This window comes from Diaphorina citri, unplaced genomic scaffold, assembly GCF_000475195.1.
Source record: "Diaphorina citri unplaced genomic scaffold, Diaci psyllid genome assembly version 1.1 scaffold926, whole genome shotgun sequence".
Taxonomy (NCBI): Eukaryota; Metazoa; Arthropoda; class Insecta; order Hemiptera; family Psyllidae; genus Diaphorina; species Diaphorina citri.
This window is the reverse complement of record NW_007378357.1, coordinates 31,348-49,128: the sequence shown is the minus strand read 5'-3', so window position 1 is coordinate 49,128 and position 17,781 is coordinate 31,348. Positions and strand designations below refer to the sequence as shown.

Genomic DNA, 17,781 nt, shown 5'->3' with positions numbered 1-17,781 from the left:
TAATAATACCCTGTGAAAAAAAAAATCCCTCTCTCTTTTTACCTCTTTCTACCTATAGTTTCTACCTGGGAAGGGAAATTTTCACCTCTCCTGCTCTTCCAGGACAATCCCCCCCCCCTAAGTCGAGTCGTGTTGAGGGAATTGTCCCCTGTCCCTCCCTCACTCGATTTCAGCACTAATCTCCAATGCGTAGATGTAAAGTATTCAATGTTGACGGGAAAAGGGAAAAGTAGAAAAAATTGAACTATGCTTGTACTATACCCGGGGAGCTGTCCCTCCCTCACTCGATTTCAGCACTAATCTCCAATGCGTAGATGTAAAGTATTCAATGTTGACGGGAAAAGGGAAAAGTAGAAAGGGAAAAAAATCGAACTATGCTTGTACTATGCCCGGGGAGGGGGGAATCTCAAGGCAAATCATCCCTAGGGAAATTATTCTAATGAAGTGAAGAAATATACTTTATAATACAAAAAAAAATTGGAGGAGAGAAAAAAATGAAATTTCAACAAAATGAAAAGTAAAGAAAAAATGCAACAAAAATGCCTGTGTGTGTGATAAGGAAAAGATAAGAGAGGAGGAGAAAGTTAAATGCTTTTCCTGTTTATATTTGTTCGTCAGGTTTAGGTAAGTTAACAATACACACTATTCCCCCCCCATTCTTCTCACCCCCATTTAAGATTCAACTTATTAGGTTTCATAACAATGCGAGCTTTCCTGTTATTATTTTCACCCCCCCCTCTTTTCCCTCCTCCTCTTCCTCCCCCACAGCATTCCCTACCTCTTGCAGAGCGCGAAATGTATATTGAGCTCTTGTAGCCTCCTGTGACGTTATTTCTGGAATAGCACACAGTTTTGCAATCGTAAGACTGATTTTACAGTCCAAAAACAGTAACTCAGTGGATAAAAAACCAGATTGTAATAAAATGGTGCAAAAGCTCAAAACTCTGGTTCGTCCTAATATATTTCGAACTCTTGACGTTCGCGCGCCTCCCGGCGTGATTGTGTCCATCTTCACCTTCAGCCTTTGAGAAAAGCAATACCAAGAAAATCGGTGTGGAGAAAAGTCAGTATTCTTGAGTCTTGAGGTCGAGGTGCTCTTTGCCAAGTGCTCTGAATATAATTAGGGCTTGTAACTAGTAAATAGGTTACAATAGGTACCAACCTAATACCTAGATCTAGAAAACCACAGCATTATTGGAACGGCTAACTAGCAAATATGTACAAGTCCCTAAAACCACACTACAATCAATTTTGTGTTGGTTGGAAATTGCGTAGGTAGGTACCTATTAGAGTTTAGAGGTTTTCGGAAACCAAATTCCAAGATGGCGAAGACCTTGTTTCTCAATTCCTTGGCATTCCAAGACGCTGCTTTCATGTTCTCAGGTCTCAACCAATAACCAATAAAGTCCTTGATTGCACCCTTTTCAAGTATAGGTTACAATAGGTACCAACCTAATACCTAGATCTAGAAAACCACAGCATTATTGGAACGACTAACTAGCAAATATGTACAAGTCCCTAAAACCACACTACAATCAATTTTGTGTTGGAAATTGCGTAGGTAGGTACCTATTAGAATTTAGAGGTTTTCGAAAACCAAATTCCAAGATGGCGAAGACCTTGTTTCTCAATTCCTTGGCATTCCAAGACGCTGCTTTCATGTTCTCAAGTCTCAACCCATAACCACAAAAGTCCTTGTTTGCACCCTTTTCAAGCGTCTTAAGATCAGTTGCAAACACGTCAAGTGGGCCTCTCTTGCATCTTGATTACTCTTCAAACAAATTTAATTTGTATCCTTCACATATTTGCTATTGATTCTACTCTCCCTCGTCTTCATCAACCTTTGTCTCTTCCAGTCTTCCTTCTCTTCTCCACACTCTCTTCTACCACTTCCATTCTTCTCTTCCTCATTTTCATCAACCTTTGTCTCTTCTTCCTCTTCAACACAAGGCTCCATTTTCTTCTTCTACTATTCTCCTTCGTCTACTATTCTTCTTGATGTTCTTTACCTCGTCGTCCTCATCTTCCTCTTCCTGTTTCTCCTCCTCCTTTCCCTTCTTCTTCCTTCTCCACATTCTCGTCCTTTCCCTATCCCGTTCTCTTCTTGATCTTCTTCTTTCTCTACCTCTTCTGCGTCCGTCTCTTCTTCCTTTTCTTCCGTTAGACCGTTCTCTTGTTCCTTTTCTTCATCTTTCTCCTCCTTTTCCTGTTTTCTTTCCTTCTGCATACTTATCTCTCCGGGCGAGATGAAGGAGGGGGAGGTTACCCGGGAGCCCTCAGCACACATCTGTTTACCTCAACCTTCATCAACTGGACGAATGCTTAACAATTTGCAAAGAGGTGACCGCAGCCTTTCAGACCTGGTGGTCCTTCAGAAGGTGCTTCTTTGCTGCTGTTGCTGCTGCTGCTCCTTCTGTCTTCTGTCTTTTTGTGGTGTGGAACATTTAGTTGAGGAATTTTGAATTTTGATGGGGGGCGTCTTGAACGTCTTCTGTGTGGTGTTGACCTTTAAGCGTGAAATTTCGATGGGAGGTTTTTCAACAGTACCTCTGAAATTGCAATGCCTCCGATATACACAGGTATTACAGATATATTGAGTCTTTTCTGAGCACATAATAAAGGCGATGAGAGACTAAAGAAGAGACCTAGGTTCAGCAGTGGCAGCTAGTGTGGTTGCCCACATGAGTCATTCAGTTTAGATTTCACATCTCAATATTCTCTATCTACTCGTAATCTCTTGTATTTTCTCTCCTAATGACCCTACTTTCACAGTTTCTCGGGGTTTTTGGTTGTTGCAGAGGTCTAGTTGTTGTAGAAATGGAAATCGGAAAAGGTTGCTTTTACACTTCTCTTTTCTCATTCCAGATTCAATGGCATCCCATGAAAATATCATTTGATTGGCATTTTGATGGTCCGGACGTGGAAAGTAAGTCTGGGGGGCGTCTTGAACGTCTTCTGTGTGGTGTTGACCTTTAAGCGTGAAATTTCGATGGGAGGTTTTTCAACAGTACCTCTGAAATTTCAATGCCTCCGATATACACAGGTATTACAGATATATTGAGTCTTTTCTGAGCACATAATAAAGATGATGGGAGACTAAAGAAGAGACCTTGGTTCAGCAGTGGGCAGCTAGTGTGGTTGCCCACATGATTCATTCAATTTAGATTTCACATCTCAATATTCTCTATCTACTCGTAATCTCTTGTATTTTCTCTCTTAATGACCCTACTTTCACAGTTTCTCGGGGGGTTTTGGTTGTTGCAGAGGTTTAGTTGTTGTAGAAATGGAAATCGGAAAAGGTTGCAAGGTTGCTTTTACACTTCTCTTTTCTCATTCCAGATTCAATGGCATCCCATGAAAATATCAGTTGATTGGCATTTTGATGGTCTAGACGCGGAAAGTAAGTAAGTATTCCAGATTTCTAGATGTAACAAATTATTTGAGATTGTACTGAAAGGTCAGCATGTGAAGAGCTCTATATTTGCATACAGAAAATACTTGCAAGTCCTTTTCTCGTTTCACTCATCTAACTTGGACAATGAATGTGCATTTGACCAATTAGAACTCAAATAAGGTCTCCCCTGAGTACCCTGCTCTTTGTTCCATATTTCTTTCTCTCCCTTCTCCACTTTTGAGGCCAACTCCTTCATCCTTGTTTTCTATTCATGTTTTTATTCTTCTTTGCTTCTCTAACTAATGTTAATGTTTCGAGTTTCTGGATTTCTTCCTATTTCCTTCGGTTCCTTATGTTTCTTTATGTCTATTTCATCCGCTTTTCTTCTCTGTCCAATGTTTTGTTATCTCTTTTCTTCACACCTTTTAATTTTTCCTACTGTGGACACAGGTAATTCTTTCTCTGCTTTCAGAAATTCGAAGAAATATATCATTATTTTGTCGATATTTTTATAAAATTAATATATTAGGTGTTAATTACATTTCAGGCGAACAATCTGAAACAAGCAAAAGGCTCAGGCAACAACAATAATAATAATAATAAAATCACGAACTTTTTCTTCCTTTCTTCAACTTATTCCATCCAAACCATGGCTGAACTTAATAAAAAGAAATAGGTATCAGAGAAAAGAAAGTCTTCAGACAAAACTAACAGGATGAAATTTGAAATAAAATTTAATTTAAAAAAAGTTCATATACCTAAATAGGATTAAAAGAACTAAAGAAAAAGAACCAAAAGAAACAAACAGAAAGAACTGGAGAAAAGTAAAAACAACTGGGCAAAGTCAAATAAAATTAAAAGAATGTCATGACTAATTTGAAGGGGAACAGAGTTGACAATCTGTGCCAGAAGAAAATGAGATAACTGATGGCAAATTAAAAGAAACAGAAGAAGAGTAAACAAAATGGGTTGTCATGACTAATTTGAAGGGGAACAGAGTTGACAATCTGTGCCAGAAGAAAATGAGATAACTGATGGCAAATTAAAAGAAACAAAAGGAAAGTAAGCAAAGTTAGGTAGGTAACAACAATAATTCCATAAGAAGGACTACCTAGGTAAAAAGTTAAGTAGTCCAGACTTCTAGAGTCCGGACTAGTAAGTAATTTAAGTCTAGTACGCAGTCAGTGGACTCAGTGGAGTCAACGCATTGGACTTCGGATTTGGAAGATGGTGGTTCGAGTCCAAGTCAAGAGTCAAGTGGTCAAGTCATAAAATTTCTTTGATGGTTTAATCATAGGGGAACGATATTTGTGACAAGCATATTAGAGGTATTCCAAAAAAAATGTTTTTATTTGTTCGATCAAAACACACATCTACATATGGGTACAACATTTAGGTACAATCGCATACATCTCAATTTCTCATGTAAAAAATACATCTCCATTAGCAGGGCTCGAACTACACACCAATAAATTACAAGCCTCTTGGGGTCATGCGGACTATATCCCCTCGTATAACAAGACTAGTGGTTGACCCGTCCTTTGTACGGGACCACCACACACACACACAAATACACCCCCCACACACACCACACCCATCACACACATCCCATCACACCACACCCACCACCACACACCACATCCACCACACACCAAATCACCACACACACCCTTGATTTTTAAGTTTTTTCATGTTGTTCATTTGTAGCTAATTTTGTTTAAAATTTTACAAAGCCCAACACTTTTCCATCTCCCCCCATCTGGTTTTGTATCAACTATTCTACCCCATACAGGGTGATGTGAGAGGAAAAATGGTGACAGGGTGCCACAAGTTTAGGGTTCCCCTGATTTAGGCTGTTGGAATGCTATATTATAGTGTACAGCTTTCCGATTTACAATTCAATAATAGAGTGCCGGAACCCAGTCACCCGATTGAGAGCCAAAAGAAAACCAAGCATACAAAATGTAAACCTTTCAGTTCCTTGATGCTTGACAGAATTTCTTTCAGTGCCCTAAATCACCAAAGTATGGAAAAGTAGGTATTTACAATTCCATATTTTGACATGATTCGTCCAAATTCAAAATTCTGCTTTTCCATTGGCTATTACACTTGTAAGATACTTTTCCATACTTTGGTGATTTAGGGCACAGATTGATTTTGCCGGACAAGTATGATCGTCTGTATGCAAAAATTTCAAATGAACCATCAAAATTAAGCAATGTTGGGCAAGGTTGTCTGTTATCTGGAAGGGTGACCATCTGGTCAATCCCTTGGTTAAGAGAAGGTGACTAATGGACGTTAAACATAGTGGTATTTTTTCCTTTCGGAATTGCCACCCTTCCGAAGCTTGTTTCCCCTCATTTCCCTATGGTTACTCCAAAAGAGGGGAAACGAGCTTCAGAAGAGGGAGAATTTCAAAAGGAAAATACAACTCTAAATGTGAACAATATTCAAAAGAGCAAAAGACATTCTGAAATCGTCACTGGATACAGGATAGTTGGATTGTTGGATACACCCTGTATTATATTACAAATCAGTGTTTGCTGCAATAAACAATTTACCAAGTCCTAACACGGAGCGCACTCTGTTCTCCGAAATATTAAGTAAACATCAGTGAAATTTAACGAACTGTATACTCTCTTCTCTTCCTTTTTCTCTCTCCCTTCTCTCTCTCTCTTCCTCTCTCTCTCTCTTCCCTTCCTCTTTCTCTCTCCCTCTCTTTCTCACTCTCTTCGATCTCTCTCTCCCTAAAGAGGGGCAGGGAAAGGGTCTTTCCCTGCCCCTCTTTGTATCTCTCTTTCTTTCTCTCCTTTTCTCTCCCTATGATCGTCTGTATGCAACAATTTCAAATGAACCATCAAAATTAAGCAATGTTGGGCAAGGTTGTCTGTTATCTGGAAGGGTGACCATTTGGTCAATCCCTTGGTTAAGAGAAGGTGACTAATGGACGTTAAACATAGTGGTATTTTTTCCTTTCCGAATTGCCACCCTTCCGAAGCTTGTTTCCCCTCATTTTCCTATGGTTCGTTATCTGGAAGGGTGACCATCTGGTCAATCCCTTGGTTAAGAGAAGGTGACTAATGGACGTTAAACATAGTGGTATTTTTTCCTTTCCGAATTGCCTGCCACCCTTCCGAAGCTTGTTTCCCCTCATTTTCCTATGGGCTCTCCAAAAGAGGGGAAACGAGCTTCAGAAGAGGGAGAATTTCAAAAGGAAAATACAACTCTAAATGTGAACAATATTCAAAAGACATTCTGAAATCGTCACTGGATACTGGATACACCCTGTATTATATTACAAATCAGTGTTTGCTGCAATAAACAATTTACCAAGTCCTAACACGGAGCGCACTCTATTCTCCGAAATATTAAGTAAACATCAGTGAAATTTAACGAACTGTATTCTCTCTTCTCTTCCTTTTTCTCTCTCCTTTCCTCTCCCTTCTCTCTCTCTCCCCTCTCTCTCTCTCTCTCTCCCTTCCTCTTTCTCTCTCCCTCTCTTTCTCACTCTCTTCGATCTCTCTCTCCCTAAAGAGAGGCAGGGAAAGGGTCTCTCCCTGCCTCTCTTTGTATCTCTCTTTCTTTCTCTCCTTTTCTCTCCCTTCTCTCTCTCTCTCCTCTTCCCCAGACTCTCTCTCTCCCTCTCTTCCTCTCTCTCTTCTCTCCCTCTCTTCTCTCTCTCTCTCTTCTCTCTCTCTCTTCTCTCTCTCTCTCTTCTTTATCTCTTTCGCCTTTTAAACCTTCTTTTTCTGGCTGGATCTTTCTCCTCCTCCTCCTCCTCCTCTTCTTCTTCTTCTTATTTCTTCCCTCTCTTCTGCCCCTCTTTGTATCTCTCTTTCTTTCTCTCCCTTCTCTCTCTCTCCTCTTCTTCAGACTCTCTCTCCCTCTCTTCCTCTCTCTCATCTCTCCCTCTCTTCCTCTCTCTCCCTCTCTCTCTTTTTTATCTCTTTCGCCTTTTAAACCTTCTTTTTCTGGCTGAATCTTTCTCCTCCTCCTCCTCCTCCTCCTCTTCTTCGTTTTCTTCTTATTTCTTCCCTCTCTTCTCCTTGTGTCAGGTATGTTCCTTCTCCTCTTGCCCTACCGTTTTTTTTATTATTATTTTATGTGGGTGAATGGTGGTAGTATCTTGGTCCCTGCTACAGTTTATTGTCACTAGAGGCTTTCTGTCACCTGATTATCCTAACCCATTTACCAAAGTCAACAGTAGACTTTGGCAAATCATAGGTAGGTATTTAGATAGGCTTGTGTCAGGTATGTTCCTTCTCCTCTTGCCCTAACGTTTTTTTTTTTTTTTCTTCTTTGGTGAATGGTGGTAGTATCTTGGTCCATGCCACAGCTTATTGTGACTAGAGGCTTTCTGTCACCTGATTATCCTAACCCATTTACCAGAGTCAACAGTAGACTTTGGCAAATCATAGGTAGGTATTTAGATAGTTAAATGCGTATTTAGAAAGGCTTGAAGATTTCAACTTTTTTCCTCACCACTGGGAAACATTTTTATAACCTTTATAGTCCAGGCAACTTGTGCTATTTGAAAGAATTGCCACTTGAAAGATTGACGATCTGTCAAAAATAACAACAGAAAATTCCTGTTCTTCTATCGATTGTTTTCGACATTCCCGATTCTCTAGAAAAATATTAAAATGTAAGGTAGATTTTTATGACAAAAAATGTGAAGTTTTAAATAAAATCTACAGAAAGGCGTGAAAAAAATCTGATTGACTGGCCTATTAGGGAAGGGAAAAAATTAAATTGCAAACTTTTCTGCATACGTAAACAAAATTGTTCATGCATATAACTTTTAAATTACTATAATATTCACTTTTGAGACGAAGAAGAAGAAGGAAAAAAATCATACCTTTCCAAAAGCCTAGATATTAGCCCATTTTGAGGTGTGTGTGAATGAAAGTTTAAAGTTGGGATTATTGACTTCTCGACATGAGGTATACATATTTATGTAGTTATAGGTATGTTAGCTGAAAAATTAATGAATGTTATAAAGGTGTGTCCACACAACCACACATAGTTGACCGGCCATCGATCGATAGGGAAAAAATTAAATTGCAAACTTTTCTGCATACGTAAACAAAATTGTTCATGCATATAACTTTTAAATTACTATAATATTCACTTTTAAGGCGAAGAAGAAGGAAAAAAAAATCATACTTTCCTAAAAGCCTAGATATTAGCCCATTTTGAGGTGTGTGAATGAAAGTTTAAAGTTGGGATTATTGACTTCTCGACACGTGGTATACATATTTGTGTAGGCATAGTTATGTTAGCTGAAAAATTAATGAATGTTATAAAGGTGTGTCCACACATAGTCGACCGGCCATCGATCGATGTCGACTGACACGTCCACACTGCCTCGTCAACATAGATTTTCCTCGTCAATCGACTATGTTTGGATACACCTTAACGATAGGTAGGTACCTATAGTTACAGGGGTTTCCAACTAGCGGCCCTGCTTTCCGCCCTCCGTCCTTTTACACATATGATGCACCCGTTGTTATACTTCTGAACTGAAAACTTATTGTTCAGCAGAATCCGTATTAGAATCAGCATTAAGAGTAGTATCACTTGCAAAAGCAGTAGAATCAGCATTAGAAGTACAGTAGAACCTCGATTATTTCAACTACATAATTGGGACCGAGGGTAGTTGAAATAATTGAAAGTTGAAATAATCGAAGTTCCGTATAAAACAATGGAAAAAGGGCAAAATCTAAGTAGAAAAGAAGAAAATAGGGAATAAATACCCTATCGAATCCTTTGAAAGCTGAAAATATTGTCGATTTTGGAGTTGAAATAATCGAGGTTTTACTGTAGTATCTGTTTCAAAAGAAGTAGCATCAGTAATCAGTAGGCAGTCCCAGTCTTGTAATACAAAATTGTTACCATTTGAGTAATCATGTTTTCTTTTTGTCTTTAGCGGAGAAGCCTCTTCAACTAATATTTAGGCCTCTTCAAAATATTTTCATGTTATTAGTTCTCCTATATTTTCATGTTTTCGGGTAGACTTATTATGAGAGTCTCCTCTCCAAATTCCAAGTATTCCCCAAGGTTGTATCAGGTTTTCTCAAATTCGAGTTAGAGCTTCACAGATTTTGATAATTTTCTTGGTAGACAGAGGATGTCTGCATAGGCTCACTATTAAGATGGAAGACAGTTTCAAGAAAACCCAAAGAAATTTGACTATAGACTTTCTCCGGGTCGTTTCCTATCATTGGCAAGGCAAGCTCCTTGCAAAATTCCTGGGAGCGGAGTCCAGTAGGTATTACAGGACTATCCTTGCCCTGTTTTCATCAAGAAGATCATAGCTTTCGGGACCTGCTGACACCAGACAGTTCCTCCTTTCTTCGAGGGTTGAATGTTTTTTATTTAGCTTAGTTCGCATCATATGTAGGCATTATAAGTTCGGAGACTGTTTGTATTTTGCCTTATCCCATCTTGCGATATGGTCATATATTTTGTCCCCAGAAGTCACTATGTGTCTGGGGTGCATATCCTCTATATGTTGCGGAAGAAATAGAGAATTTTTTTTAGCCTTGTTCAAAGAACAATGTTACAAATTTCATTTCTGTTGGTTGTTGCTTATGGTTCTAAATTGATTTTGAATTATAATTCTGTTGCCGTTTTCTTTGTGGATATTGATATTTCATTCTTTCATGAAATCGATTATTTCATTCTTCTTCTAGTGCCTATCAACAATGTTGGCAAATCATTCTGACAATCATGACTTTGATGGTTGCTGCTTTATTAGTCCGTCCTTCCTTTATTATTACAATAGTAATAAAAAGGTATAAGGGACGGACTATTGTATTATTATTTGAAAATTTGAAAATGCACATAAAATGCCTACCTATCTAATTAAACTTATGCTTCATAAAATAATAGGCACTTGCCTTAAAATAAAAAAAAAAATACTTATTAGTGGAGATGACAAAACTCCCATACCTACGCTATAACAAAATAATTTTATTAGTGGAGACGACAAAAAGCTCCCATACATCGAAAATTATTATTGGTGGAGATGACGCAACTCTTAATAATAGGTGCTTACCCCATATCTACCTAGAAGAGACTTTCATTTATGTCGATCTATGTCTAAATTTAATGTCTAAAATCTATGTCCATGTCTTAAAAAGATTCATGTCTAAAAAAGATCTAGAGCTTGAATTTTAGTCAGAAGATTTCTCCGTTACTTTGAAGTTAAACTCGTGTTTGTTAGAGGCACAGATAGGCGAAAGCGTCCCACTTACGTATGTATATGTAAAAGTTTATTTGTATTTCATAATATTAAAAAGTTCTAATAATATTATTCTCCTACACAAATAAGTCAGAAGATTTCTCCGTTACTTTGAAGTTAAACTCGTGTTTGTTAGAGGCACAGATAGGCGAAAGCGTCCCACTTACGTATGTATAAGTAAAAGTTTATTTGTATTTCATAATATTAAAAAGTTCTAATAATATTATTCTCCTACACAAATATATTATGATTGTCTTTCTTGTAACATATGTTGGGAATGTTGGCCGTAATCTACGACGGGTACTAAAATTCAAGCTCTAGATCTTTTTTAGACATGAATCTTTTTAAGACATGGACATAGATTTTAGACATTAAATTTAGACATAGATCGACATAAATGTGTCTAATAAGCAGACGTAAAGTCGTATTTTCTTGAGATTTAGGTCTGTGAAGAAAGTTATATCTAGGTGCCAGAAATCGTTAGAAGTTCCTATGCTGAAGTTTACGTGGGTATGTTTGTGCCTAAAACTGCCTTGAACAAAGTGTAATTACCTAGAAGAGACTTTAAAATATTTTACCCTTGTTCTTCGTTAGGGATAGCATAGATTTCTTCTTTGATAAATAACTACAAAGCTACTCGTACATATACCTATCTGTTTTAAAAACAACATTACACAACCTAATATGCATTTTATCATCCAACCTTATAGTCTAAAAAATCTGGATTGGATATTACATGATTATAATACAGTTTGCTTTCCGACTAATAAGTAACTGATGCGAGAAATTTACCTCTCTCTTGGTGATCAAAAAGTCATTCAAAGGTCTTTTCCTCTGTAAAACAAGAAGAGGAAGAAGAAGAAGAAGAAAAAGAAGAAGAAGAAGAAGAAAATTGTAGTCGGAAAATTTTCAAGTCAGCCAACCTAGTTAGCTTGGAGTGTAACTGGCCTGACTTGTAACCGCTAGGTCACCGGTAGGATTCGATTCGCGCCCCTGGAGAACTTTATCTTAAACAGGTGAGTTTCGTTCTCGGAACGGCTGGCTTTCTCCTATCCTGTCCTTCTTTTCTCTTCGATTTTGGGACAATAAGACCACAGTTGAACAATCCTCTTCACAATGTCGCAAAAAACTAACCGATTTCTTCCTTTTCTTCTTCTTCTTCTTCTTCTCCTTCTTAGAATACAATTAGGTAGCTTCTTTTTCCTTCTTCTTCTTCTTCTTCTTTCTTCTTCTTAGAATACAATTAGGTACCTACGTGGGTTTCGAAAGCACGCTTTTAATAGAGACGGCAAAAGATTAATGTTGGCTTTAAAATCCAAGTACGTAATTACTGCGGATGCTCAGACCTATTATTTTTAACGAGATTAAAAAATTCAGAATAAATAAAACCCAACAGCCGTGGAAGGAAAAGCTCGAAAATTCTTCTGGAGTTGTATACGTAAAATCTAACTAAACAGTCTAACCGTATACTGCAAGTTTTAACCTATTGAAGGCTTCGTTTTGTTTGATACGGGATTTGACGTCACTGTATTATGACTGCATTTTTTGAGACAGAGAGAGAGAGACAGACAGACACACAGACAGACGGGAAGTTTTCCCCTCACTCGGCCTCCTCACAATAACTATAATAGGTAATTGATTAACAGGGGTATAACGACTTTTGGGATTGAACCCGCGCCCTCCTGTTTACTAGGCGAGCGCCTTAGAGAGGAGGAAGAGGAGGAGAAAGTTAAATGCTTTTCCTGTTTATATTTGTTCGTCAGGTTTAGGTAAGTTAACAATACACACTATTTCTCCCCTCCCCATTCTTCTCACCCCCATTTAAGATTCAACTTATTATTAGGTTTCATAACAATGCGAGCTTTCCTGTTATTATTTTCACCCCCCCCCTCTTTTCCCTCCACCTCTTCCTCCCCCACAGCATTCCCTACCTCTTGCAGAGCGCGAAGCCTCCTGTGAGCTCTTGTAGCCTCCTGTGACGTTATTTCTGGAATAGCACACAGTTTTGCAATCATAAGACTGATTTTACAGTCCAAAAACAGTAACTCAGTGGATAAAAAACCAGATTGTAATAAAATGGTGCAAAAGCTCAAAACTCTGGTTCGTCCTAATATATTTCGGGCGTTGAGCATCGGGTCGAACTCTTGACGTTCGCGCGCCTCCCGGCGTGATTGTGTCCATCTTCACCTTCAGCCTTTAAGAAAAGCAATACCAAGAAAATCGGTGTGGAGAAAAGTTAGTATTCTCGAGTCTTGAGGTCGAGGTGCTCTTTGCCAAGTGCCCTTTATATAATTAGTGTCATGACTAATTTGAAGGGGAACAGAGTTGACAATCTGTGCCAGAAGAAAATGAGATAACTGATGGCAAATTAAAAGAAACAAAAGAAAAGTAAACAAAATCGGTAGTTAGGTAGGTAACAACAATAATTCCATAAGAAGACTAGATAAAAAGTTAAGTAGTCCAGACTAGTAAGTAATTTTAGCTCTGTAAGTCTAGTACGCAGTCAGTGGACTCAGTGGTGTCAACGCATTGGACTTCGGATTTGATGGAAGTTGGTGGCTCGAGTCCAAGTCAAGAGTCAAGTGGTCAAGTCATAAAATTTCTTTGATGGTTTAATCATAGGGGAATGATATGTGTGACAAGTATATTAGAGGTATCATAACATATTTTTATTTGTTCGATCAAAACACACATCTACATATGGGTAAAATGTAAAATTACAACATTTAGGTACCTACAATCGCATACATCTCAATTTCCCATGTAAAAAATACATCTCCATTAGCAGGGCTCGAACTACACACCAATAAATTACAAGCCTCTTGGGGTCATGGGGACTATATCCCCTCGTATAACACGAAGTGCAAGTTCCCGGGTTGCTGCAGTGTTGGTAAGTTTTCTACATGGCTTGAATATATGCTTAATTTTGCCAGCTGTACTTATTTTCATGACAGTGAGAATACCTATATGATCAGAGTGTACTCTACTTACAGAAAATGACTCATATTGAAGAGATTCACTGATAAAGATATTGTCGATACATCGTCCCTCCACAGCATATCTTGTTTTTTCAAAATATGTAGGTATTAGTTTAAAGGTAGATGTAAGGCTAAATAGCTCTCTCCTGTTCATGTCCTCAAAATCCAGAATATTTATGTTGAAGTCACCTGCGACTGCAATATGAGAAAAATTAGTGGTTACCAAGGCAAGACTGGAAACAAAATTCTCGGAGAATATCTCCATATTTGCCCCAGGCACTCTATATATGCAAAATAAAGCTAAGTCAAAGGTAGGTATACCAATGCCACAAATTTCAAAGTCATCGAACGTTGATGCTCCATAATTGTTTCTAATGTTGGGCATGATGTAATGTATGTGTCTCGTGTTATATGATGAATCTTGTATTTGTCAGTATATATCTTCATAATAGTAACTGATTGTCATTATGTATTTAACTTCCAAATCGAACTTCGGATTTGGAAGTTGGTGGTTCGAGTCCAAGTCAAGAGTCAAATGTCAAGTCATAAAATTTCTTTGATGCTTTAATCATAAGGGAACGATATTTGTGACAAGCATATTAGAGGTATTCCAAAAAAAAAATGTTTTTATTTGTTCGATCAAAACACACATCTACAAATATTTTGGGTAAAATGTAAAATTACAACATTTAGGTACAATCGCATACATCTCAATTTCCAATGTAAAAAATACATCTCCATTAGTAGGGCTCGAACTACACACCAATAAATTACAAGCCTCTTGGGGTCATGGGGACTATATCCCCTCGTATAACAAGATATCAGGGGCCACAGTTGGATGCATAAGGAGTAAGAATAACTAAAAATTTCACGATTCTAAGCAATGTACAGACAAATCTACAATTTTATTTATATAGATATCAGGGGCCACAGAGCCCCTCTGGGACCCTCATGAAAAATACCTTTAATTACCTCCTGAATCGCATAATTCCCCTTTTCCTCTCACCTCGAGTAGGTTTCCATCACTGTCGTTGTTTAAAGAACAAAACGGAAAGTGAAAAAAATCAAGATTAATGTTTGTGAATTAAATTTTTTATTTAATGTTTCAAATAACAATGAGAGAGAAGATGTACGATTAGAGGAGGGGGAGGGAGACAGACAACATTTAGGAGGAGGGAGAGCAAAGGAGAAGGAATGAGAAGGAGGAATATCTCCATGTTTGCCCCAGGCACTCTATATATGCAAAATAAAGCTAAGTCAAAGGTAGGTATACCAATGCCACAAATTTCAAAGTCGGATTCTACTTTTAAATTGGATGGAATGTGAAGCTTTTTAAACGGGAGAGAGCTTCTAGTGTAAATTAGAACACCACCATGAGGCTTCCCCACTCCCCTACAGTAATAGTCTGCCAGAGTGAAGTTTTGGAGCTTATGATAACGAATCTCATCTTTATCTGGAACTCTATGTTCACAAATACAAATAATGTCAATTTCAGGGTGCAATGTAATTACATCTTCAATGTCTAATATTTTGGAACGTAGTCCATTAATGTTGATATGAAATATTCCACATGATTTATTATTGACTGTAGGAGTAATCTCAATATTAATAAGATTATTAAAATTTACACCCTCTTGTTGTGATGTGCGTTGAACTCGATGGCCCAAAATAACGTCAATAGGAAAGTGGCTATCAGAGACCTCCCAAGAATTATCTGAGTCAATGTCAATTGTCACACTGGGTGACTTGTTAGGAGAGTAACTATCAGAAACATTTTGAGATGCCTCTGAACCAATGGTCATATATTGTGACCTGTCAAAAAAGTGACTATCAAAGATATTTTGAGATACATCTGAGTCAATGGTCACACTATGTGACATGTCGGGGATATCAGAGACCTCCCAAGAATTATCTGAGTCAATGTCAATTGTCACACTGGGTGACTTGTTAGGAGAGTAACTATCAGAAACATTTTGGGATGCCTCTGAACCGATGGTCATATATTGTGACCTGTCAAAAAAGTGACTATCAAAGATATTTTGAGATACATCTGAGTCAATGGTCACGCTATGTGACATGTCGGGGGAATTTAAAAACAATGTCTGTGATTGTACCCATTTGAGTACTGGTTACCATATGGGAGTGAGGAGTTACCCAGTGGAGGTGCACGTAATGGGGGAAATTGTAGAGCTGAGTTGTAGTATACCTTGTTTGAATATGTACCTTTATGATAGTTTGGGTTTGAAAAGTGATATTGATAGTTATTTTTTAAATTGTAATTTTTTGGTTGATAATTGGGATTTGAATAAAAATATTCCTCTTGTCCACAGAAGCTTTGGTTTGATTTCCTTTTATTTGGTTTTGTACTGGAATATTTGTGATGTTCTGAGCTGTAGTATTCCTTGTTTGAATGTGCATTTCTGTGATCATTAGGTTTTGAATAGTAATTTACCTCTCTTCTGAAGACATTTGATTTTGATTTTGTGAATTTTCTTTTATTTGTACTAGATAGGTTCTGATGATGCATAGTAGATAAAATCTCTTTGCAGATGGCATTGCTAAGCTTTTCCTTACCATTTGGTCCAAAATGAATGTTGTCACAATAATCCCAACTGTCTACTATGGATGTAGTGTGATATATGGTTATATTTTTGTAGTCCTTTACTAAGGTTTTGATTTTGTCATTTAGGATTTTAATGTCCAAATTCATAGTTACTTTGTCAAATCTATCAGGTACAAGTACTAGGTGAATCTTGCTATCTTTGAATTTTATGATAATATTTTCAATATGAGTTTTTATCTCCTTGAATGAGGTTTTCCCAATGTCATTTGTGCCGGCCATTACTATGAGATGATCACAATTCTCATACTTCTTAATGCATTTAGAGCTGATATCATGGAATCTCCCACCTGGTATGAAACTATGGTCAACAGACAGGTTTTTTGGAAGTTTTGATTCCATTATAGTTTTTAGGTCTCTGACATGACTATCCCCCACAGTGAAAATATTGATATTTTTACCTTGTGTCACATTTGGTATTTGGGCGGAGGCTGTTTTTATCTCCTGGGGTGTGATTGATTTCTGTAGACCTTTCAGTTGTTTCTGGATATTATCAAGTTGTTCCTGTAATTGGGCCAATGTGTTGCTCAGGGTGGAGCAACTATCTGTAACGTACGCTTCCTGTTCATAGGCTGTAACATGCCTGTCCCGTTCATGGGCCACAACATGCCCGTCCCATTCATGGGCCATAACATGCCCGTCCTGTTCATGGGTCGCAACATGCCCATCATGTTCATGGGCTGCAACATGTCCATCCTGTTCCTGGGCCACAGCCTGTCCATTCTGTTCCTGGGCCGCTGCGTGCCCATCCTGTTCCTCGGCCGCATCATATCTGGGGGTGTCCTCTTCATGCTGGTGGGCTGCATCCCCATATTTCCTGGAATTAATAAAAAAATCATCACTTGTTGTTTCATTTAAGTCAAAGTCTTGGTGTTGAGTTTGTTGGTTGTACTGAGTACTTGGTATTGTTTTATTTATAATGCTTGTGTTTCTATTTAAATAACCTTCACATTCCAATTCATACTGTAGCGATTTATTGTTTTCAATACTACTGTTTAGATTTAGATTATAATATTTATCACAATGTCCTCTTTGCCTCATTTGTTCGATTGTATTTTTCATTGTCTCGACAGCCTGTTTCAGACCCTGATTTTCATCCATGTTTGATTGTATGATATCAATTTTTTCCTGTATTTTTGATTTTAACTTTTTATTTTCTGCATGTAATTCAGACATTTCTTGACTTTGGACACTAATTCTTTTATTCAATTCTTCAATGGAGTTTTCACCGTCATTGATCAAGAGGTCAATAGCCTTTTTGTCCTGATTGTTTTTTTCCTTCAATGCAGATATTTCAGATTCCATCTCAATTATCTTTGGTCTTAGTAACTCAATTTCCTCCCTATAGTTTTTTATTTCTAAGTGGTTGTTTGTTGTATAATCATGAATTTGTTGATATATACTATCAAATTTATTCTGGAGGGTATCCTCGGTAATTTGGGAAATAGTGTTTTTGAATAGAGACAGTACAGTTTTTTGATCATCATCAAGAGAGATGTTGTGTATCTCTGAGTCCTCCTTGGATTTGCAGAAGGACTTTCTT

The 17,781-nt window shown here is 37.8% G+C and overlaps 2 protein-coding genes across 2 annotated transcripts in view; both read right to left on the bottom strand.

The window, feature by feature from the left end:
- The window catches only part of LOC113469007, a 26,102-nt gene extending 10,406 nt beyond the window's left edge, over positions 1 to 15,696 (bottom strand). Inside the window, exons 1-3 of the mRNA XM_026826399.1 lie at positions 14,830 to 15,696; positions 13,460 to 13,877; positions 12,572 to 12,627 (exon numbers count right to left, since the gene is read on the bottom strand). Coding sequence (XP_026682200.1) covers positions 12,572 to 12,627; positions 13,460 to 13,877; positions 14,830 to 15,696 — 1,341 coding nt within the window. The remainder of the gene's footprint in view (positions 1 to 12,571; positions 12,628 to 13,459; positions 13,878 to 14,829) is intronic.
- On the bottom strand, positions 14,885 to 17,781 carry LOC113469008. Its single transcript, XM_026826402.1, has 2 exons — positions 15,517 to 17,781; positions 14,885 to 15,318 (listed from the first exon to the last, which is right to left on the bottom strand). The coding sequence occupies exon 1, from the start codon at positions 17,541 to 17,543 to the stop codon at positions 15,708 to 15,710; it is 1,836 nt and encodes a 611-aa protein (XP_026682203.1). The 5' UTR covers positions 17,544 to 17,781; the 3' UTR covers positions 14,885 to 15,318; positions 15,517 to 15,707.

What these genes read in the sequence shown, in the direction of transcription:
- LOC113469008 (XM_026826402.1), bottom strand. Translation starts at nt 17,543, where the DNA reads ATGGAATCTGAAATATCTGCATTGAAGGAAAAAAACAATCAGGACAAA.